General features: G+C 53.3%; 1 protein-coding gene across 4 annotated transcripts in view; it reads right to left on the reverse strand.

Moving 5' to 3' along the window:
* Positions 1-24,426, reverse strand: part of SLC6A6 (solute carrier family 6 member 6) — a 79,818-nt gene that overhangs the window by 50,729 nt on the left and 4,663 nt on the right. For 2 of the 4 annotated variants that reach the window (XM_036868341.1, XM_036868340.1), the window contains exons 2-3: positions 16,628-16,665; positions 941-1,050 (exon numbers count right to left, since the gene is read on the reverse strand). In XM_036868341.1, coding sequence (XP_036724236.1) covers positions 941-959 — 19 coding nt within the window. In that variant the 5' untranslated portion in view covers positions 960-1,050; positions 16,628-16,665. The remainder of the gene's footprint in view (positions 1-940; positions 1,051-16,627; positions 16,666-24,426) is intronic. The other 2 variants (XM_036868343.1, XM_036868342.1) reach the window with 1 other exon arrangement.

A 24,426-nucleotide genomic window follows, 5' to 3' on the forward strand; every position in this document is an offset into this window, starting at 1 on the left:
GCAGAGCAGAGGGGCTTGTTGCCTGGGCTTTTACTCCATTTGTCTGGAAGTCAAGTTTCAAGCATCCTCCACCATCCAGAGCCCACCCAAGATGCCCAGGGGCCTCTGAACCACACAGCCCGTGCTTTCCCATGCCTCCCTCCACACCTCGGCTCCTGCTGTTCCCTTAGCCCAGCACGCTGCTCCCCGAGTAACTCACAGGCAATCCCCCAGGATGGTGGCCCCGAGGACCCCCCAGTGCCTTCCCTGGGCTCCACAGGCCACACCACCTCCACCTCTGCCCCATAGTCCCCGGGCCTGCTTCCCGACACCCAGTACAAGACCTGGCACTATGAGTATTTGTCAGAGGGAACATTTAGGGCTCAGGACTCTGGGGACACTCAGTGCCAGAGAAAGTCTCTTCCACTTCGCAGCTGTGAGGCCCCTCGATGAGGGTGATGGAGCAAAGAGCAAAAGATGTAACTCTGTTACATGTATCCCTGGCATCTGAGCACAGTTCCCCCCAAAGGGTCAAAACTCCACAAAGCTTTGCCTTTTATTGAGAGATGAGCCCCAAATCTTTAGGAAATCAATTTTCATTAAATGTGTTCCCCAAGCATCTTCCAAAAATGAGTTTGAAGTGAATTCTCTCTGGTTCCCTAAAGGTTTGCCCAGTGCTGGAGATCCCAGTGGATCCTGCACAAAAGTTGAAGGCTCCAGCTGGGGTCTTAGAGGTCTTGGCACGTGTGAATGCAAGCCCACTTTCTAGATGGAAAAACCGAGGCCCTGGACCCACGGCGGATCAACAAAGAGGATCAGCCTCTTTCACAGACAGACCATCAGAGCTGGAGGGGAAACTGAGGCTGGAAGGAGCTGATGGAGGGCGGGGATGCTCCCGACACCCCCACCCAGTGGAGCACAGTGGGCGCCAGAGGCGGAAAGTAAAGGTCTTATTCCAAACCTGAGTGGACCGGATTCATATCTAACTCCGTCAGGTTGGTGAATGTTGGTGCAGCAGCAGCGGCGACTTCCAGGGCTACAAGATGGTGCCTAACAGCAGCTACTGCTTGGCTAGAAGAAAAACTCAGCATTAAAATCCACCCCGGGGGTGCGGGGCGGGCTCCAGGGATGGCTGACATTCCTCAACTGTGGTCTTCCTACACGTGCAGACCACCTCCCAGGCAGCCCCACACAGCCTCCATGACCCCTAACCTTTCACTGCGATCCACTTATGCCTCCGTGGTGCCTGCCAAGAGCACGGTGTTGGGGATTTGGCACGGCCTGCCACTCACGCAGCGCCACAAGACGAGGCCGACCCAGCCACTGGAAACTCCCCAGAGGCGCGCCCTGAACTCTGCTCCCACCAGCTTAGCCAAGCTTGTTTCTGGCAGACCCCACTGCCTGCCATGTCGCCCTTAGCTCAAGAACTATCAGTGGAACTATCCCAGCTGTTTGGAGACTAATCATCTCAATTTCCCCACCTGGAAACCAAGGCTCATTCTACATGTCTGGCCCTGTCCGCAGTCCCTGCCGCCTTATTTCTCCTCTTGCCCTGCATGAATCCTGGGGCCTCCTCGTTCTCCCCAGTATTATCCCCTTCCGCCCTGTGCTTTGCTTGTGGGCTCCCTTATATTTAGGTGGATCCCACCACCCACCTTGAAGACCTGGCCCAAGTGTCGCTTCCTTCAGGAAGCCCTTCATGCCCACCCCACTCTTTCCCGCACCTCCTCTGTCCAGTGTCACCCCCCCACCCCCATCTCCCAGGTGCTGGGCTCTTGTTCAGAACTGTGCAACTTTGGACAAAGTTCAAAGTTCTTTTTGGGAAACCTCAGTTTCTTCTCCTGTAAAATGGGCCTCCCAATCTATAAAGCCATCCCTGGCTGAAGTCTCTGGGCTCTCGGGCAGAGCTAGTAGATGCCCAAGACCCTCACACGGGCCTCAACACCAGCATCACCTGGGGCTCTGGCTGAACCTGCAGACGCCTCCCCCAACACCCACCTCTCCTGACTGAATCTTCAAAGCTGTTAAACGAGCCCCCAAGCGAACCTCAGCATCAGGTGAGGCCAGGGACAGTGGTGCTAATGCACTGGGAGACTCTTGGTAAAATGCAAAAGAAAACCAACCAGTGAAAAGGACTCTTGTTGGTGATGACAATGCACGTGAGCATGTGAGTGTGTGTGTGTGAGTGCACGTGCGTGGCCTCCTCCGCCAGACTGTGAGTAGCTGGAGGCTGGGCCGGCTGGGTTTCAGGTCTGCCAGCCCTGGTGAGCCCAGGGCCACCCCAGACTTGACCTTCCCCATTGCCACTGCTCCTTGCAGTACCCCGGGGCACGGGCGCTTTTGCCCCGTTCTATAGATAAGGAAACTGAGGCTCTGCGAGGAGACAGGACCTGGCCCAAGGTTACCCAGTGAGTGAGTGACAGAGCCAGGACTGAACCCAGGACAAGGCCAGCGCTCCTTGTTATCCGCTTACTAAAGTGAAAAGGGGGCTGAGAACTGAAGGTGAGGGCTGGCAGGTGCATTACCTGGGGCCTCTGGGGCAGGGAGTTGAGTGGGTATATGTGATCCTGGAGGGACAAGCATCAGAGAGAGCCCCCTACCCTGGGAGGGGGACACACAAAGGAAGCCAGGACCTGGTTTTGAAGCCTGGTAAAGGGCAGAGTCCAGCTGAGCAGACCTCAGGCAGCTTCTCCAAGGACAGGGACGAGGCGCACGGCACAGCGCCTGGGACTCGGGGATCCCCTGGTTGTCACCCCGGCAGTCATTTTTTTCTAAGGTGGAGGCAGCAGGTGGGGCCTTCCCAAAAGAAACCCCTGTCCCTTAAATGCCAGCCGCCCAAGCACAAGGCCCTGGTGGGGTCAGCTCTGCCAGTGACAGCTGCTTGACCAAGGCAAGGCCTGCCCTCTCTGGGCTATGGCTTAGACCCTCCGACCAGGAGACCCCAAGCTTGGAGATGCAGTGTCCTGTCCCTCCCCACACACGTGTACACACAGCCCTCTCTCCCTCAGCGAAGGCAGTCTCCCCAGCAGAAGAAAATGTACGTCAGCAATAAACCCTGTGTGCCTCAGTTTCCTCAAATGTAGAATGGGGACAGTAATAGTGAATGGGGACCTGCCTCTTAGGGCTGCTGAGATTAAATAAGCGAGTATGTACAGACCGCTTAGAACAGCACCTGGACGACGTGTGTGCTATCAGCATCAGGATGGTGAGCAAACTCACGCACGTTCTCCCTGAGACCAGCGGCAGCCTGGACTCACAGCCAAGGCCCTGCTGGGCACCTCCTGTGTGCCAGGCCTACTGGGAACGTGACAGATACCCCACAGAGCCAGGACCAGGGTCAACCAGCTATGAGACTCGGGGCGTCACCCTAACACCCCTGCATCCTCTTATTCCAACTTCCTGTCCTCTTCCACAGTGGGTGGGACTGGTGGACCCTGGGGTCCCCTGGGGTCCCCTGGGTTGGTACTCCCTGGGGATCTGAGCTTGGATATGGAAACCTTCCTCACCTCCCTGGCCTAGTCTTGGGGTGGGATTGGAGAGCACTTCAGGCGGCTCCCCGTACAAGGTGCTGGTACCCTTCGGGCCCCTGGGTGGTGGCACCTGTCAAGCAGGGGAGGCGGAAGTTACAGGGGCTGGACCTGAACTTGAGAGCAGACAAAAGCTTTGCCGCTGGGAAATGGGGCTACAGAGCGGCCGTGACAACCCATGGCGTGAACTACAGACCAGCTAATCGAAGAGCGACCAAGCAGCCTCCCTCCATCCCCCTGGTCACAGCCAGAGACCCTGGGCAGCAGTGAAGAAAACCTTCATGAGGGGAAGGTGGTCTCGCTGGTGTCCCCCAGGATGGCTGAAGCTGCAGAAATCAGATTCTGTGACCCCTCAACTCCTGGCAGCCTCGAAAGCCCAAGGATCCTAGCTGGAGGTCCCTGGGTATCTGAGACCCCTCTCTCCTGGCCATCACTGAGTGACAGATCAAGCCAGGAGCCCAATGCCCAGAGTTTACAGATAAGGAGACTGAGGCCTGAAAGGGAAGGGGGCTTGCCAGGAGGCTCAGTTGACCCTGCTTCCTGAGCTGTAAGTCGTGGCCAAGAGCAGCGCCGACCTCCCAGGGTGGAAGGGCCCCCGCGTGAGCTGATGCAGGCGGGCCGTTCTGCACGGGGCGGGCGCACAGACAGGGGATATCACCATGTCCTGCGTGAGGACGAGCGTCTGTTCACACTGAGGCTGGTCTTGGGGAAGGGCCGAGCAGCAGGAAGGCGAGTCACAGCGAGGGCTGGGGTGGTTCTCAGAGCTTCTGCTCCGAGCTGCCCAACACCAGGCGGGGCCAACTGGGATGAAACCTCCTCCAGGCTAAGCCTGGAGGCTGCCAGGGCTCTTTCTTAGACACATGTGCCCCCACCTACTGAAACTGCAGCCTTCCCATTTGGAGGGGAGGTTAAAATTGTCTTTCTTTCACAACATCGGAGTGAGACCAGATGGTCACTTTTATAGAACTGCTGTGAAGGGGTAAAATGACAGGTGTACGGTCCGACGGTGGGCCACTCCGCTCCTCAACCCCAATTTGATTTTTGAACATGTACTAGTTCATGAAATTCAGCACCATCATCTGGCCTAATGTGCCCATTTTACAGGTGGGGAAACTGAGGCCCAGGTGCACAACAAGCTTCAGTCTCCAAGGTTTCAGCTCTGAGCTCTGCACAGCCAGTGCCCCTTCCCACTAGCTCCTGCTGTTTGGATGCCTTGGACCAGATCGACCCCTTACTTATTTGAGGACCCTTTCCCAGGCTCAGGAAATCCAGAGCCTCAAGTTCCATGGAGGCCCCTGACCCCAAGGGAATGCCGTGTCTCTTCACCCGGCGACCTACCTGCAGTCAGCTCAGGGGCTGAGAGGCTCCATCAAGCAAGGATTTGGGCTGAGGAGGTGGGTAAACAGAGGGTCCCACTGGTGGTCTGGGGTGGGTGACCTGGTAGAGCAGTTCCAGCCAGGGGAGCCATGGCCTGCTCCAAGCTGGATGCCTCTGAGCAATACCTTCCTCCCACCAGGCCCCCAGCGGGACCACTGGGTCAGAACTTGTAAGCACTGAAGGGCTCCCACATTTGTCTCCTGCTCCCCCTCCGGGGCAGTCTCCCTGAACACCGTCTCCTAGGCGACTGCAGCTGTTGGAGACCTCACAAGCTTGAATCATAGAAGACAGCCCAGGGTGGTTCTCTAAGGGGACAGAGGCTCTGTGAGCAAACAGAGACACGGGTGGACAAGCAAATGTGACTTACCCCAGGCACTGGGAAATGGGATGCCATCAGAGGCCAGAGAGAGTACAGAAGATGCCCAGCCCCTCGGCTCTGGGTCTCAGAATATTTGCTCATGAGGTCACAATGCCCCTTCCAACACAGCCCAGGTGCCCAGAGACTTCGTTCTCCAGAAAAATGCCACCAATTAGGAACATCCCTTAGCAGAACTAAAGCCAGAGAGAGGGTTCCTTGATCACAGAGCTTACCGTCTCTACATACCATTGCCTGCAAGACCCTAGGCTGTCACAGCTTGGTGCATTTTTACAGGCCATTCCAGGCCCTGGAATGCACATCTCCACTCTTCTCCATCCTCAAATGCCACCTCCTCCAGGAAGACTTCCCTGACCATCCCCTCCCCGCCCATCTCCCAGCAGAACAAGGTGCTCATTCCTCAGCTGTAATCCTCGTGTCTTCTTCCTCCCCTGGTCTGGGTGCTCTAGGGCAGGGGTCCCGGCTTCCTCCCAGGCGGCAGCGAATGAGGAGCCTGGTCTACCACTGTCATAGCAACCCTTTGTTCTAATTCCAGCTGTTCTTACATCCTGGAAACAATAATAATTGCGGCTGACATTATGTACCTGGCACTGTGTTGGCCACTTGATATGATTCTAGCTAATAGTAACTTTGTAAAAACATGCTAAATATTTTTATTTCCTTAAATCACTTTTCACTGATTATGGCTGCTCACATTTTTCCTATAACCAGTCCAGAGGTAATGAGACTTTACAGAATTTTCAGAGAGTCTGACAGAAGAAAAAGCACACTTGAAATGCCTTAAATGTATGGAAAAATCCTCCAGCTGCACAGTCAGTTCCAGAGAGGAATACCAGCTCCCTGGGCTGAGCGCCCAAGTGTGCCTGGGGCACCACCTGGCACCTGGGTTCCCTATTTTACCCAGTCCTTACCAACCACCCTATGAGAGAGATGACGGATCTTACCCATCTGTGGCTCAGAGAGATCAATCGACTTAACCAGCACAGCCAGGAAGAGGCAAGACTTGAGGGTCCTGGGTCCTCGACCACAGGGCTCTGGGGCATCTCCTGGCCATGACCTTGGATACCAGGAAGTCCCCCTCTTCACTTGACACAGGAGGAAACTGAGGCCAGCAGGAGGTAGGGGTGTCATTTGGCAAATTCACCAGCTAGGATTAGAATCTCCTGAGTGGGCCCACATCACACACAACTTCATGGACTAGGACCCAGCGGCCTCAACCACAGAACAGCAGCAACCAAAAGAATCCACCTCACTGAGGCTGTGTGCTCTACAGGACCTTCCCATTTAATTATGTACACCTGCTGGGATGGCTAAATACTGGCCCCTTAGGCCAGCAAGAGCTTTTAACCCTTCAAATTCAGCCTGCCCAGAGCTAATGTCCAGGGATGCGGCTAATCTCAGTGAACTGATGAAAGGAAGGGAGGGGTGTGGGGTCTGCTAGCCTGCACCGCTTTTGGAAATGGGGTACCCGCCTGTCTGCACCCTCTCAGCCCCAGAAGCATCCCCTCGCCCCTACCTCCTCTGACCTTTCTCACCCTGACCCCCCTCACAGTGTCCCATCCACTGCAGCCTGGGACTTAATCAGCTTATTCACCCTGTGCAGAGCCCGGGCCATCTGAAAAAGTCTCCTTTTACTCCGTGGGGGCAAGGATACCTGAGATCTAGGCCACAACTTTAAATAGTCGAGAAATCCGTTGTCCTTTTTAACTGACTCATCTATTTATTTGGTCAGTCAGTTACGGCTGACCCCCAGATGGCCGAGTTGTACAAAATTCCCTCCTCCCCATAATGTCAGTGGAGAGGAAAGACCCTCCTGGCCTCTCCAGCTTCGTTCTCTGAATTCCCCAAGAGTGAGCCTCCCGCCCCCAAACCCGCCCATGAGACTCTGTTCCCCAAATACCCTTTGCCTGGTTCCGCTTTTGCCTGTTCTGCGTCACCATATGAGATTTTAGTGGGAACCTAACTCTGCCACTTGTCAGCGGCAAATAGTAACCTCAGGCATGTCTCTTCCCCTCGGGGCCTCAGTTGCACCATCTGTAAAATGGGCCACCTCACATTACACAAGGGAAGGTACAAGGAAGTGCCCCAATACAAGCCTGGCTTTGCTCTCAGGAGAAACAGTTTGCCCCTGAACCAGAGAGATCAGCCACCTTGCATTTCATGCAGTTAAATCAACAAACACGGACTCCACCCGTTGTTAGCATCACCCAGCTAAGTGCTGGGAGAGGCAGAAGCAAACACCCAGGGCTGATCTGTCATGCAGGGAAAATACCAAATAAACAGTTTCTCCATCCGGCGTTCTGTGTCAAACCAGCAGCCGAGTCCGCTGGCACCGCCATCCCCTCCCAAGGCACTTCGTGTGCTCCCAAAACCACGTGAATCAGCAAAACTAGGTTAGACATCTCATTAGAGTGGGTTTCCTCTTGGGACCTCTGGCCGCGCCTGTGATTCTCCTACAAGTCTGGGTGGTGAGGGCTGGGCTTGTGTGTTTTTCTTCCTGAGCAGAAGCCAGTTGTCAAAACAACTGAACAGTTACTACCTTTAAGGGACACCTGGAAGCATTAAATAAGGACTCTGATTCCAGGCTGGTTCCCCAAAGTGAATCAAGACGAAGCACTCAGCAGGGCACTTGGGGGCACCAGGCTACACCAACACCCATCCGGCTCCTCCTCCTGCCCCAGAACACAGCACCCCAGCCACCCAGGCTCCTTCGGCCCCAGGGTCCTCGCTCCACGCTTTCACGCTCTGCCGGCCCTTCCACGGGCTGCTTCCTCACCAGTAATGCCCTTCCCCTTTTGTGCCCAGCTGGCATGCTTTGCCATTCAAGGCCTCTGGGAAAGTGCTTTGAACTTTGGGTGCCCAAGCATCTTCAAGAGACCCCGCCAATGGACGCCCGATTTGCAGCATCCCGACTTGCTGGCCAGGCAGTTCCCAGGCTGGACAGAGCGAGGCTCATCTCTGGGTCCCCAGGGCCCAGCGGGGGGCCTGAGCCACAGGACAAGTCCATAACTCCCCGATGACTGAATGAGCAGACTTTCAATTCTCAGTTTTCAGATGCTTACAGGTTTTCCCCAAACTTCCCCTGACATCAAATGTTCTTGCCTGGGCCTTTCCCCCACTCAGCAGAGCTGGAAAGGGTTTGAAAACACGCGAATTTCTCAATGGACTGGAAAGGCCCAAGGGAAGACAAAGGTCTGCCCCCCATGACCTTAAGTTGGGGGCTGTTGTATCTACACAAGGTGATGGACGTTAACAGAACCTATTGTGGTAATCGTTTTCACAATATGTGCAAATCAAGCCATTATGCCGTACATCTGGAATTCATACAGTGATGTATGTCATTTATTCTCAATAAAACTGGAAAAAAAACCACCAAAATTTAATGTAATTTACAGGTTCACACAGTCTCACCTACTAGACTGTAAAATTCTAAAACATTGACACTATCTTGCTTATATTTGTATCACCAGCACCTATCATAACGTTTATGAATATGAGATAAAATTAATTTAATAAAGTTAGGGGGGACCCTTCTCCCCAGAAGCACTTCAGGCCAGGTGCCCAGCCGTGGCGCTCTCAGGCCTGGCCACATGGGGATCAGCTAGCCCAGGGGTCCGAGGTGTCGGGTATCCGTGCCCAGAAGCAGCCACCCGGCACCTTCCAAGCTTTTCTAGTTTTGTCTCTTTTAGGGCGAGAGACTTCACTCAATGTCTGGTATGTTTAGTGTGACTAACCCTTCCCTGAAGGCACTTTATTACAGCTATTATTCATAAGCCACATTAATAAGAAATCAGCTCATCAACTTTTCAGTACACCAAGCTGCTTTCTCCTACGTGCGCCAGTTCACCCGCTGGGCATCTTGATCTCGGTCCCCATTTAACAGATGCGGCAACTGAGGCCCAGGCAGCGGATGGGACTCACCTGAGGTCACACAGGCAGGAAGCAGCAGAGGAGAGATGCCCAACGTCAAGGTGCTGTGTGACCTTGGGCAGGTCGCTGCACCTCTCAGGTGCACCTGCATTTTACCTGGCAACCTCATCCAGAGGGTCCTGATGTGTTATCACCCTGCCATCCCATATCTAGCAAGAATATGAGACCCAGAAAATAAGAGGAATCAAATACTCTGGGTGCCTAGTCTGAAAACCTCCACCTAAATATGAATTAAATAATTTGGGACTTGAGGGTCACCCTCTCCCATAGTCGTGTTCCTTTCTTTCTTCCCACCCAGAAGAAGCCTCTTGCCTGATGGCTGCACAGAACTTTCACGGTCCGCTCAGCTCCTCCTTTTTTCCAAAGCAGGTGTCTGCTACCAAGGGGGTCGTGTGCCACCCACATGCCACCTTCTCCTATCCCGTGCCCCCAACAGACATTGCTAATCGATCACGGCATCCTTCCCACCGATCATCAGGACTCAGCCTTAGATTCCTCATCAGAACTCAGCCTTAGATTCCTCATCAGAACCCCGTCTCTCTGGACCTCCGGAACTTAACAGACAAGAGAATGCGCTCACACGAGGGAGATGGTCAGGGGCAGGCAGGATGCCCAGAAAAGACTAGGGGGGCAGCAAGACAAGCAGAAGCTCACGGCACGGGACCCCCAAAACAGAAATAAGAGCCACGTCCCCCCTCACGGTGGCAGGAGGGAGGGAGGGAGGCGTGGGCCTTCATGGACCCACAGAGCAGGAGCTCGGGGAGGAGGAGAGGAGTGAGGAAGGGGCCTTGGGGGTGAGGAGGGTGGGAATGAGGGGCAGGAGGGCGGGCCGATCCCAAATTCCCTCTGGGGGAGGAGCAATGAGGGGATGCCAGGTGTCCCCGTGTAAGGCCCCACAGAGGGTGTGCCAGCAGCGGCCAGGCTGCGGTGGGGGCGGCCCCTTTCCTAAAACTACAGACCCCGGGGGGGTACGTGCACTTTCGCCCCTTTTACAGAGAACACCCAGCTCAGGGAGGGAGACCCTTTACACTAGGGCACCTGACTCTGAAATGGCAGAGCTGACATTCGTAGCCAAAGCTCGGCACTGTCACGCCAGCAGCCACCCCAGGGAGATGATTCCAGACCCTTGTTTTACACGTGAGGAAGCCCTAGGGCCCAGAGAAGGGAAGTGACTTGTCCAAGGTCCCCCAGCAAATGGGTAAATAAAGGAGGTGCTAAAGGGAACTGCCCCAGGGAGCCAGGCCCTCCGAGGCCAGAGGCCAACCGCAGCCCCAGGGGTTGGGAGGTGCCTGCTTTGCTTTAGGAGCCCAGGTTTCTGGACTTGCAGTCTGGTGGCTGAGCACAGGCTAACAGTTAGCAGTATCCTTCAGAAACCTCTCAGGTTTCACCACTGTGGGAAGCTCTGGTATTTGAAAAGCCCTGTCAGTTTCAAAAACTGGGCGGGGGCGGGGGGGGGAACTGTGATATTGTGATTTATGATAAAAAAGATAAAGTTGGTCTTCATCCGTGTTTCCAGCACAGACTTCTTAAACCCTTGGAATTTCCTAAGTGGTGAGAGGGATCGAGGTGTCTTTTGTTATGTTAATGAGGCGACTTAGGAGGGAGCTAAGGAAGGGGACTGGTTGCCAGGAGAACCCACCAGTGATTTGAGGGCTGGAACTTTCAGTCCCACTACCCCCCAGCCCTGGGAAAGGGAGAGGGGCTGGAGGTTGAATCGATCACGCCTAGGTAACGAAGCCTCCGTAAAATCCCGAAAGGACAGGGTTTGGGGAGGTTCCAGTTGGTGAACACGTGGAGATTCAGGGACAGGGGTGCCTGAAGAGGGCACGAAAGCTCCTCGCTTTCCCCACACCTCGCCCTGTGTGTCTCTGCCATCTGGTTCCTGAGTTATATCGTTCTGTCATAAACCGGTGATCTAGTAAGTAAAATGTTTCTCTGAGTTCTGTGAGCTGCTCTAGCAAATTAATCCAACCCGAGGAGGGGGTCGTGGGACCCTCCGATTCATAGCCATTCGGGCTGAAGTCGGGGGTGGGGGCAGTCTTGTGGGACTGAGCCCTTCACCTGGGGAACCTGAGAGTACCTCCTCACCAACAGCGTCAGTATTGACTTAAGTCGTAGGATGCCCAGCTGGTGCTGGGCATTGCTTGGTGGTGTGGGGAAAGAACCACACACATTAGAATAATAATCTCTCTCCTTCAAGAAATCCCTGTGTGACCCCCGTTGGGATAAGAGCCAAGACAGGAAGATACACCCAAGGAATCTTCTCTCCACCTGAGGCCCAAGCTTTCCCGCCACAGGTTAGGCCAGAAGAGGAGGCTCCTGCTTGGCCTGGTGGTCCAGAGGCCCCGTCTCCCAGCACCTTTGACTTCAAGGCTAGAAGCCAAAGACGTGGCTCACCCCAGGTCCCGTCCTGAAACACGGCTGACCTCAAGCTGGCCACTGCCTTCTTGAGCCTCACATCTCTCACCTGTTAGGTGGCGACAGTAATAACTACGCTATACGATAATGCAAGTATGAAAGATGGGAGACCTTTTTGAGAATTGCAAAGAGCTGTGCACGCTATTATTGTCCATATGTTCAGCCTACCCTGATAGAGGTATCAAAAGTATTAACAGTAATAGTAGCAATAGGAAGACCAATTACAGTGACAAGTACCACTTTCAGTAATTGCTATGGGCTAGTCACTGTACTGAGAAGGTTCATAGTTTTTCTTCCCTGATCCTCACAACAACCACAGAAGGGAGATTCTACAACATGTCTATTTTGACAGAAGACTCTGGGGCCCAGAGAGGTTAAGTGGCATGCCCTGGGTCACACAGCAAGGCAGAGGCCAAAAGACATTTACACCCAGACTCATGGTGAGATTAGGTCTTAAACACACCTCTCCTCTCTCTAAAGGGTGTATTTATCAGCCTCGGAGGAGGCCTAGAATTCATAGCATTTTATACTTCCTGAGTTTTTATGTTCTTCCCAAAAAAGGAAGGCTGGCAGACTGGGAGCAGCTCCTCTGGGATGGATTGTTTTAAATCTTCTGCCCCCTAAGACCCTGAAAGCACATTCACCAGGAACGTGCCACCTCTCTCTCAAGGACTGAGGACTGTCACTGATGACATTAGGGCAATTTCTGGAGGGTCAATAATTTGGCAACAAGTGCCAGCATCTTAAAAATGCACACTCCCTTCATGCTAGCGATTCCAGTTTCCTGACCAGACCAATATGTAATTTACTGCATACAGTTTTGCAAGATGAAAAAGTTCCGGAGATTGACTGCACAACAATGTGAATACATTTAACACGACTAAACTGTAGACTTAAAAATGGTTAGGACAGCAAATTTTATGTTATGTGTATTTTACCATAATTAAAAATAGAAAAAAAAATGTTCACAGCAGAGTGGTTTTCAAGAAAGAAAAACTACACACAGCCAATCTCTCCTCACTAGGGAATTACTTAAATAAATGATGGTTTACTCAAACAAATCAAAACAAACTAGAACAGGGGGTCAGCAAACTGTGGCCCCTGGGCTAGGTTCAGCACTGTTTTTGTAAATAAAGTTTTATTGGCCCATAGCTCCATCCATCATTTGCCTATTGTCTTGGACTGGGTTCTAGCTGCAATAGCAGAGGTGAGAGCCCATGGCCCACAAGCCCAAAATACATACTATCCAACCCTTTAAGAAGTTTGCCAACCCTGGACTTGGAAGACCCAAGACCCCAAAGCGCTATCAGAAATAGGTTGGAGGGTGTGCTGGGAGAAATTGGCTCCTAAAGAGCCATGCTACGAGTTCAATTTGGAGAGGAAAATTTTAAATAAGGTATATGACCCACACGTGTATAAATGTACCATTAGGTGCTTATCTCTGGATGGTAGGAATAGAGATGAATTTTATTTTCTTGTTTTGACTTTTCTGTGCTCTCCAAATTTTCTGTATGAAAAACATATTACTTCTCAACACTAGAAGAAATCATTAAGTGACTGGATGGCGGTGTTAACTAATGCTACGGTGACACTCATACCGCAATAGCAATGGACCAAATCAACACACTGTACACCTTAAATTTACACCAGCGTTGTATGCCAACCCTATCTCAATTTTTGAAAAATTGTATGACTTTTATAAGCAGGGTAAACAAACAATAAATACCATTTTCTCACTGTCTTGGCCCTTCCAGGCAGCGAGTGCTTTGGTGGATGGTCAGAGGTCGTACTGACACCCCCTCCCTTGCCAGAGTTTACAAGCTGGGGAGGGAGGGCGGTGAGGTCGGGGGAGGCACAGGTGGAGAAGGCCGCACAGGAATTCTCACGACAAGCCCAGAGAGGTTCCCCCTCCCTAAAATTCCTGGGCACCCAGGAGGGTGGACCTGATTTTCAGGTGGGGGGGAGTTGCTCAGGGGATCCCACCTAGGAGATGAGATAAGAAATGCTACTGGGGGGACTCCCCTGGTGGCGCAGTGGTTAAGAACGCGCCTGCCCGTGCAGGGGATATGGGTTCGATCCCTGGTCCGGGAAGATCCCACATGCCGTGGAGGGACTAAGCCGGTGCGCCACAACTACTGAGCCTGCGTGCCACAACTACTGAGCCCGCGAGCCACAACTACTGAAGCTCGTGCGCCTAGAGCCTGTGCTCCGCAACAAGAGAAGCCACCGCAATGAGAAGCCCACGCACAGCAACAAAGAGTAGCCCCTGCTCACCACAATTAGAAAAAGCCCGCGCGCAGCAACGAAGACCCAATGCAGCCAAAAATAAAGAAATAAAATAAATAAATTTATAAAAAATAAATAAATAAAAGAAATGCTATTGGGTGCGGGGCACTGACTTTGTTAGGCCTCTTGCGCGCTTCCAAACCCCACCGTGATGACTGGTCGTTACCCCTGATCCCATACTCACTTTCTGCTCCTCCCGGGGCTGTTATTGTTTCATTTCACAGGTGGGGAAGAGGAGGCTGCGAGAGGCTCTGACTGCCCTCTCAAGGTCATACAGCTGGCCAGGGATGGAGCCAGGATTTGAACCTGGGCTGTCTGACTCTCCAGCTCCAAGGACTTTCTACTATCCAGGTTGCCCCCAGCTCAGGAATACTATTTTTGGCTGGTTCATTAATACCCCAGGGTCTGCTGAACACCCGACGGACATGCACACATCTGTCATCTCTGCAGGGGCTCCTGAGTGATCACCATCCCCTTTCGCAGGTGGGAACTGAAGGCCGCACACCCAGCAGGGCTCAGACTTCAGAGATGACAGCTGTTCTCTAAAGACACCTCCCTCCAAATCCCACTGCCTGCCATGTCAGGGAGCAGTGAGCACTTTTGGCAAGACTAAACCAAAAGGGCTGCTTGGAGGAGGCGTCAGACAGGCCTCTCAGCCTCAGCGGCCTCTCTAGTAAAATGGGCTCCCACCAAGTATGGACGGATCAGCAAGACTTGGGGAGAGGAACCTTGGCCGGCCTCTGTTTATTGCCTCTAAAGGCCAAGCCCCTTGCACAAGATTCTCTTTATCTGGAAGCAGAACTCACATTCCAGCTTCACAGCGGCAGGCACCTGGCTTCCTGGCTGCCCTGGGCTACTCATTAACCAGTGAGAGGCCTCAGGAAGGGGCTGGACCAGAGTCTGCTCCAGCCTGGGGGAGGGGGAGGGGAGGGCTATGCTGGATGGTGTGGGCACCAGGGTCAGATCAACCACGTTCAAATCCTGTGTGACCCGGGGGTGAGGGGGCAGGCAGTTCACCACCTTTGAGCCTCAGTATCCCCATCTGTACAATGGGGACCACCATTGTACAGCGCCCACCTGACAGGGCTACTGTGAGGACTGCAGGCGACTAAGGTGCTAGCACTGCCTGAGACAGAGCAAGCGCTCAATAAATGGTGGAACCACAGCGCCCATCACAGGACAGGTGCAGGATAAAATCTGCTGCTATCATTAAACCCTCGGCAGCATTGTGAACGTTGTTAAAGAGTTCCGTAAATGTTCGCCATTATTCCTTTTGCTATTTATGACAGTGGTGACTCTGGAGGCTGACCCGGAGCGGGGCATCTCCTGACCACCAGGGATATGCCAGCCTGATTCTCCGCAACTGATGTCACAGCATGAAGAACAGGTGTTGGGTGGTTCCGGAGGCCTGTGGCTGCCGGTGACAGAGACCCAGGGCTGGGAGCTTGATGACTGGGGTGGAATCGGGTCCACCACCGGCAGCAAGAGGCCAAGGGTCTTCAGGCTTTTCTCCCAGTCCTGGCTTCCTAGGGGACCCCAATCAACCAAACCCGGCCCCGGACCCGTGGGAGCGTGATCCCGAGAAGTGTCTGCCCAGGTAGCCAGGTTTTTCAAATTCCAGAGCAGGGTGTACTAGTGGGTCATGCAATCAACTTAGAGGGTGAGGGTGATCATTTTTATAAAAGAGAACAGAACAGAACAGAGCCCTGCAGACGGTGAGACTACGAGTTTTATTTTGTGAAACTTTCGTTTCAGTTTCACGCGTGTTAAGTACGCGCAGCATGCTGTTGTAAAGTATACTTCTTACTGAATGTCTCGAGTCCAAGACTTCTTTGAAAGCCCCTATAGTGAGGATGTTTAAATCAAGGTGTAGAAGGCAGCTGCAGAAAAGTGACTGAGTCAGGTTCCTGCCCCATTAAACCCCTTTTAAAAATGCTACTGTGATCCTGAACTGGAGTGGAGGCGGGGGAGGTTCTATAAATACTAGACAATCAGCAAAACGTCATTAAGTTCTTAGATTAGATAACAGAATTGTGTCAATGTTAAATGTTCCAGGGCTGATCATTGTGTACTTATATAAGAGAATGAATGGCCTTGCTCTTACAAAACGCATGCTGAAGGATTAGAGGTAAAGGGGCATCATGCCTGAAACTCCCCAGTGATTCAGAATATCAATGTGACTGTTTTTATAGCATATATTAAAGCGAGGAAGCAAAGGAGGCAAATGTTAACAATGGGAAAAGCTAAGTGAAGGACTTACAGGAGTTCATTGTAACATTCGTGCAACTTTCTTGAAGGTTTTCAATTTTTTAAAAATAAAACGTTCAATAAAGAGATAGCTGCGACAGCAGCCCGATTCCCAGAGCATCCTGTCTGCTGGGAGCCAAGGAGCTCACCCTTTCACACGCTTCTGACCCCAAACCTTAGACTCAACTCCACAAAGTCCCCCTCACCTTCATGAGGCCCCCTCACCACCTCACCAGCAGAGCCAGGCTGGGGTCCAGGCGAGGACTTCGAAATCAGTGCTCAGCCCATTTGCAGGGCTACCTCCCTGCCACCGATGTGCACAGGTGGCCAAGGCAGGCCGTGGACCTGCCACCCAGAGGTGACCTGTGGACAAGGTCCTGGGGCCTCGGGGGTTCTGTCTCTTCCTCTGAGATCCTGAGCGCCCACCGTGGGTCACTGCCACCCGTGGCGAGACACCGAGACCATGGGGAGGTCAAATGCCACTTACGTTTTGGAGGCTCCTCACAAAGCGCTGTTGTTCTGGACCTATTGCAAGGAAAGGAAGCAGAGAAGGAAAGAAGAGATCTGGTCAGGGTGTGATGTACTCAGGACCCAGAGTCTATTCCGTGTGACCACCCAGCACACACAACTGGGAGGGGCCCCGTCCACACCCAATGGGGCCAGGCGCCCGGGTGCTCCTGCACACACTCGCACAAGCATGCACACACACACACACCACGTGTTCACACACAGGCACACGCTCACACACCCCTCGCCTGCGTGCAGCATCCCTGAAACTGTCAGTGGCAAGAACCAGAGCTGGGAGGGGTGGGTGGCCCAGACTGCACTCAGGAGGGGAAAGGCTCTTCTTGCTGGCTGAGAACAGGTAAGCATCTCCCCAGCCCTAAACCCAAAGTCTGCGCTCCCCCAAGCCCCCCACGAGCTCAGCCACTTGCCCGGGTCTGTGAGTGACCGTCCCCTGTGAGCACAGGGATGCGCCAAAGCCAGATGGAGAAGCTGATACGCATCACCTGGTTAGAGGTTGAGCGTCACTGTGCCAAGGAAGTCTGCTGACCTGTGCTGAGCCAAGCACTCCCCAGGTGTGACTGACCCCTGAAGCCTTTTTTTTTTTCTAAATAGACCACCTCCGTTCTTTTGGACTCGGTTTGGGAAACAATGCAAGTGGGGGCAGATCACCTCTGCCTCATTCCACCAGCAGAGCTGTGCTGGAAGGCTCTCCTGGTTTCCTGGAATAAAAAATGCAGAAAACCAGGAAATGCTTCCTTATCAAGGAAGATCTTACACTTCAATGAACAGTTAAACAGATTAGCAGGGAAGGAAGGGGGTTGTGATGGAAGAGCAGAGAGGCCTCCAGGGCTGCTCACTCCTTTCCTCTTTGTACCTGCAGCCCTGCCCTTGGAGCCTCTTCCCCAGACTCAGAACTGGGTTCCAGCAGTCTACAGAGCCCCCTGTCCCCCAGATTAGACCACCTCATTGCCGTGTTTGGACTTCCATGTTCACCAGGCTCACATGGGCACCCACTGTGTCTGCGGCACTGCGTGTAGGAATGCTGAGTCAATTATTTATTGAGCATCTACTATATGCCAGGCACTGTTCTAGGCACTGGAACCCGGCAGTGAACAAGACAGCTGAGGTCGCCACTCTCCTGGAGCCTGGAATCACATAGGAGGGGCTGACATGGATGCCATCGAGGCTTCATTCTCTGGGTGGACGCACAGCTCTGTGAAGTCTGGGTGGATTAGTAATGTCTGCAGCAGGTGGTGGAAGTGGCAATGTGTTCCTGGTTATCCAGGACCATACCAAGGGAAGAGGGACAAAGGGGAAATGGAGGTAGTATGTTCAATGCACAATTACAGGCACAATGTTAAAGGAACCAGAGGAACGAGAGTACAATTTTATCTGAGGTGAGACATTAGCAGTTGCATGAGTCCAACTCAGAGGAGAATAAAAATGGCAACAAGTCCCTGTATGTCTAGCTACTGTGCTGGCACCTGGACCCTTTTTTCTGGGCACAGCCTGCATCTATTCCCCCTGGAGACCCCCACATGCCACTCCCAGCCCATGGGGTTCTGGGTGGGCTGAGCCCACCTCCTATTTCCAGGGTTGGGTGTTTGAGCCAGGCTGAGCCAATCAGGGCTGTCATGATTGGCTCCAGGACAGGCACATGACCAAGACTGGACACTGAGAGTGACAACAGGGACTTGTGCTGAAAACATTGGGAAAAAAGAAAGCTCTTTCTAGGCTGGGATGGCTTTGCTGGGGGTGGGGGTGGGCAACACCCTGTGCAGCTGGGGGCACCCCAAGGAGAATGGGGCCAACAGAGGAGGGACATGGAGCCAGAAAGGGAGAGAAAGGAACTAAGCCCCAGTGACATCTCTCAGCATCTGGATCCAGCCATACCTGAAGTACGACTCTGGGCTTTTCCGTTAAAGGAGTCAGTAAATGTTTGAACTGATTATTGCCACTTGCAACCCTAAGAACCCAGACCCAAATCTGCCTTGAATTTGCGGTGTAAGTTCATGCATGTCTCTTTATCTCTCTGACACTCAGGCCATCAGAAAAGGGAGGCACAGATGAAATGACATCTGCGGTCCTCCTGCTGCCCTGGCACTCTAGCCAACTGCAAAGGCTAGGACTGATCCTCCCCTACCCCTGGGCATCTGGCTGGAGATGGAGAAATCAGCCCTTCTCAGAGTTAATCCTGGAGGGTTTGTTAAAACACAGAGAACTGGGTACTACCCCCAGGGTCTGAGTCAGCAGGGCTGGGGTGGGGACCCAGATTCTGCATTCTAACCAACTCCCAATGATGCTGAGACTGCTCGCCCAGTGACCACATTTTGAGGACCCAGACTCTAAATCTACTCTACTCTTCCCAGTTGCTTGGGGCAGGTGCCTAGTGTAGAAATGAAGGCCCAGCCAGGCAGGAGACCACAGCCCCTCAGTCCCCAGAGCAGACCCCCAATTAAGGGAAAGCGCCCATGTGATTGCAAGGATGAGCCAGCCTTTAAACAACTAAAGCACCAGGTCCCAGCTTCCGTCCCGTTGCTGACCCTTCCAGCCAGCCCTGCATCCTGGGAGTTATCTAAATAACGGGGAGGCGGTAAGTGTGACTTGGTGCCTCTGGGCTCCAGGCAGGCCCCACACCGGTCGTACAGGAGCTGTGGGCATCCCCCAGCTGCTCCCCCAACCAGGCCGCACGCCAGCACCAAATCCCACAGCGGGCCTGGTCCTGACACACTGCCTTGGGCCACCCTGCTGTCAACGCGCGGCCTGGCTGGCCCCTGGCTCTCCTTGATTTACATCCGACTTGGCTGCCTTGAAAAGCCTCCTGTGGCTTTTGGACCACGGACACCATTCAGCAGAAAAGGGCTTCCCCACCAGCAGCCTTTCCAAGGTGGCACTGGCCCAGAGAGCTTGGCCTGGCTCAGCCGCCTCCCGGCTGTGTGACCTCGGGCAAGTTACCTGCTCTCTCTGGGGCCTCAGCTTTTCACATGCAAAATGGGAACGATGGTACCTTTTGTGATGATTAGGAAGATGATGCTTACAAGGCACAGGGCCTGGCTTACAGAGTGTGGCAAAAGCTATGATTAACCTCCTTTACTCAGAGTGTGCCCCGCCCACACAGACCAGCAGCCTCGGCAGCTCCTGAGAGCTGGTGAGAAATGCAGAATCTCAACTCCACCTTAGCCCTCCTGCCGGGGAAGGGGCACTTTAACAAGATCGCAAGTGAGGCCTACATCTTCCAAGTCTGAGGAGTGCTGGTATATGTCATAATTACTACTGTCGTTCTTGCCACGTCCCAGGGCAGAGCCAAGATACACCCACACCCCCCAGGCCTGGGGGAATGGCAGGCAGGGGTCAAAGGTAATGAAATGTTGAGAGAGGGAAGAAAAATCCTCCAGCTTCCCCAGCCTCCCAACTAACGACAAGCCCCCGGACGGCTCAGGAGAGGGGAGGGGACACAGGGCTTAGCGAGTAGGCGCGGACCATCGGACTTAACTCATGGCTCAGCCAAGGTGACAAAATACACCGAAAAAATTACAGATCTCAGATGTATGGGTTTTGGCAGAGACCGGCTGCCTGGTCCGCTCTCCAGAAGGCTGAGTGCTTTACATTCAAGGAGGCAAATCACCCTCTCTGCCTGCAGCGCCACCCGGAACTCCCAGCAGAGGTTGGCAGAAGGGGGCTGCCCTGGGAGGTGCGTGCTGCAGCCAGGCCACCCCCCCCCAGCCCCCCACAGAGCAGTGCGCAGGCAGGGGTGGCTGGATTTCTCCTGCTCCAGCCCTGAAATGCCCCTTGAAAGCACTACGGGTCCCCTGAAAGGGGGAGGAATCCCTCTTCCCTATGCTGCACCATCAGTCCTGCTGAAGGAACACAGCAGGAAGGCCCCCACCTGCCCAGGATCCACCGGCAGCATGTCCCTGCCTCGAGGCAGCCGGGTCCCAACCAACGGAGGGCCGTTCAGAGAAACCAAGTGGCCAGAGGCAGATGCAAAAAACAAACAAAACCCACATTGAAGAAACACTGGCTCAATTTTATAAAACTCTGAGTGGACCACACAAACCATACGGGACGCCCGGAGCTGCCCGTGGGGGACGATTTTGCAGCGACTAGTACTGTTTTCTCAGGCCTGGGATGCAATCCTTTGCAAACAACCCACACCTTGCATTGGTGAGAAGTGGAAGCAGAAACAGATTCTGCTCAGTCCCGGCGACAGAGGCTGGCAGGTTGGGTCTTTTTTTTTTTTTTTTAAAGGTCTATTCTGATCTATACTCTTCTACCAATGACGGAATAAAAACCCACTTTCTGGGACTTCCCTGGTGGCGCAGTGGTTAAGACTCCACGCTCCCAATGCAGGGGACACGGGTTCCATCCCTGGTCCGGGAACTAGATCCCACACGCATGCCACAACTAAGAGTTCACCTGCTGCAGCTGAGGAGCCCACGTGCCGCAACTAAGACCCAGCACAACCAAATAAATAAATATTTTTAAAAGAAACCCCACTTTCTTCTCCAAGGAAGTGTTTTCCACTAAAATCCTGTTGCTACAGCTCTGCTCAGAGCATCCCTGAACTCCAGTCCCCAAATCGGGTGCCCCCTTTCAGAGCGAGGGCTAAAACATCCTGAAAACCAATGGGACTACAATCAAATCCCACAGGACCATCACCCATGTAGTGACATGTGCTCCCCAACAGAGAGAAACAAGAGTCTTTCCCCCCTTCACTCAGCAGGTATTTCCCTCAAACATGAAGCTTCCTTACAGGTTAGGACAGAGCAGGGAAAGGACTTGCCTAGGTCACACAGCAAGCCAGTGGCCAAGGGCATCCAGTGCGCCTGTAACAATTCACTTAACCCTTGTGGTCAGCTCCCTGAGGGCATGAGTTGGTCCATCCTGTTCAACTGCCACATCCCCAGGGCCTACGACAGGCTCTAGAACAAACATTTGTTGGAAGGATGGATAGTGATGGGTGGATATAATTTCCAAGCTTGGACCCACTCAGATGCTCAAATCATAGGCTCTCATTTCAGGACAGGGGGAATCAGACGGCCTCTATTTCTGTGCCGGGCACCTACTGTGCGCCAGGCCCCGTGCTGGCTGGCTGCTGGGGCATCTGTCACTCCCCTGATGTGCCTCTGGTCAGGTGGCTGGAAAAAAGGTAAGACCACACAGGTCTGGGTTCCAGCCAGAGAAAAGGTCCACAGGGGCTCAGAGCAGGGCGAGGTTAAGTCCACTTTGACTCCGAGAATCTTTGTTGGGTGCTTACAATGTGTCACGCACCTTTAAGGGGTTCCAGGAAGACTTCATGAAGTAGGTGGCCTCAAGCTGGCCCTCGAAGAGTGGGAATTCGGAGGGAAGGGAGGAAGAGCCTTTCGGGCTGAGGTCTGGGCAGGGCTGAGAGCCTGAGGCTCAGGCTGAGAGCAGAAAGCAGCCAGGTCACAGGGAGCAGAGAGAAGTGGTGGCAGATGAGAATAAACACTGGCCAGGAGCCAGATCAGGAAGGGCGCTGAATGCCAGGCTAAGGAGTTTGGACTTGATTTCACAAAGCACTAGGGAGCCACAGAAGGCTTGGGAGCAGGAGAGTGACATGCTGAGAGCTGGCCCCCGACGCTATAGAGCCCAGGAGGCATGGAGGCTGGGGAGGAGTTTGCTGTCTTGAGCTGTGGTGGCATCCACCCAGAGAGGAGACACCAGGTGCCATGTGGTGATAGAATGAACGTTCTTAAAATCACGGCCTGAGTCCACCATCAGGGCTGAGCAGCCCTCTGTCTCCAGGTGCCGAATGGCCATGGGGCAAAAGGGCAGAGCCTTCAGGACCGCCCCCTTCCGAAGCCCTTCCCCCAGGAAGCATGACTCTGCTGAAACCCAAGGCCAACCACACCCCTCCACCGCCACCAGGTGACAGCAACCTGGCTATGTTAAGGACTTTCTGCAGGAAAGTGGATGGTAGAATTCTTTCATCGTGTGCAAAGGGGAGCGGTGGGAAGGAAAAAACTCTCAGAACGTCCACACTAGGGACCCCACAGAGATGTGGTCCCAGCCTCCGCTCAGTGGAGGAGGGCGGGGCAAAGCTGGGGGCTGGTGTCTGTCCAGTGAGGACCCAAGGTGAGCGGAACAAGAAGGCAGCTGCCCCGCCCTCCAGCAGGGACACTCGCCAGCCCTCTCACAACTGCCTCCATTCTGTCCCACACAGTGGCCAGAGCTGCCCACCAGGGCCAGGCTCCCCGCTCCTCCCTGAGCAGGTGGTCCCGCTGCCCAGGAAGCCCTGTTCCAGACGCTGCAGGTGTCTCCTGCACGGCCAAGCCCAAGGAATCCTTCGGATCAGTATGGCTTGGCCCTTCCATCCCCCTTCCCACCGCTGTGACACAATCAGGATCGGAGAGCTGTGAAGAGAGTCATCGAAAGTTTGAGACAGAAGTAGAAACACTGTGCTTAACTTCATCAGCACTGAATGGCAGGTGGGCCGGGGTGCGGAGGGGGAGAACCTTAAGTCTGTGAATAATGGCCCTCTTGTTGATCTAGGCCTCACTCGGACCTCAGTCTCCTCATCCATTAAGTGGGTGGGCAGGGAGGCTTAACTCCATGACCCCAAAGTCCCCACACTCCCAGCCAGTGGACCGCGCACCCTCCCTGACACCTTCCCTGGGTTCCCTGCCCTTGGCATAATCTGCTGGGATTGTTCATTAACCTCTTCCCGATACAGATCTTCTCCCCTCCTGTGAGACTGTGAGCTACTTGAGCCCAGGGGCTGTTTTATCTGTTTATCCCTCCCTCTGGCGTTGGCCCTATGCCAGACACCTTGTAGGTGCTCAGTAAAAAGCATGCGCAGTGGAACGATGATGGGCAGTGGTTCTGGTTCTCTCCTTCCCAGGTCCCAGCTGTGTGAGGGGCGGTAAGTCACTTTTCTGAGACTGGATGAACTCTTCTAGAAGATGGAGGTAAGAACCCCCAAGTCAGGCACAGGGCTTAAATGCAGGAAGGGAGATAGGACCTAGCGGTGCTGAAAAAGTATTGGTTCCTTCCCATCTCAGACTACTGAGCTGCCTTGGGCTGCTTCTCTGCCCACCTTCAGATTAAGTTCAAAGCCATTGGGTGGAAGCGTTTCATTCACTAAGGTGGCAGTACTCGGGGTGATTAAGACAGGCCAGACTCGGTCAGTGATTCCCACATGCAGACTAGCTGTTCAGAATGGCCTGGAGATCTGTATGTTCTAACAAGCGACCGTTCCACAATGGTCTGTTGTTTGAATAGTGTTAAGTGGCAGAACCAAGAACGGTATGATGTCATTTTCGTTAACAACAAAACGGAACTACAGCTAGCTTGCTGAACAGATGATCCTAAATAACCCTGGGTCAAAGAGGAAATCAAAACTGAAATGAAAACTGATCTAAAAAGAATAAAAAGGAATATATGTACATCTAGATATCTGAGGGGTACAGTCAAAGCTGTACGCAGAGGAAAACGTATAATCTTAAAGGCTTTTATTGTTATTATAGGAAGATAGAGACGATGGACAGACGACTGAAGACTAGATTGCACTTTTTTAAAAAACGATCTTTAAGAATCACCTTTTGTTTGTACAGTGCTGTATTGCTTGAGGTCTCTTGTTTTCGTAATTAAAAGAGACCCTTTTGGCAGTTTCTCATAAAGTTAACAAATATCTACCCTATGCCCCAGCAGTTCCACTCCTAGAGAAATGAAAACATACGCCCACAAAGAGACTTGTACATGAAGGCTCATAGAAGCTTCATTCATAATCACCCCAAACTGGAAACAAGCCAAATGTCC

This window comes from Balaenoptera musculus, chromosome 11 (genome assembly GCF_009873245.2).
Source record: "Balaenoptera musculus isolate JJ_BM4_2016_0621 chromosome 11, mBalMus1.pri.v3, whole genome shotgun sequence".
NCBI lineage: Eukaryota > Metazoa > Chordata > Mammalia > Artiodactyla > Balaenopteridae > Balaenoptera > Balaenoptera musculus.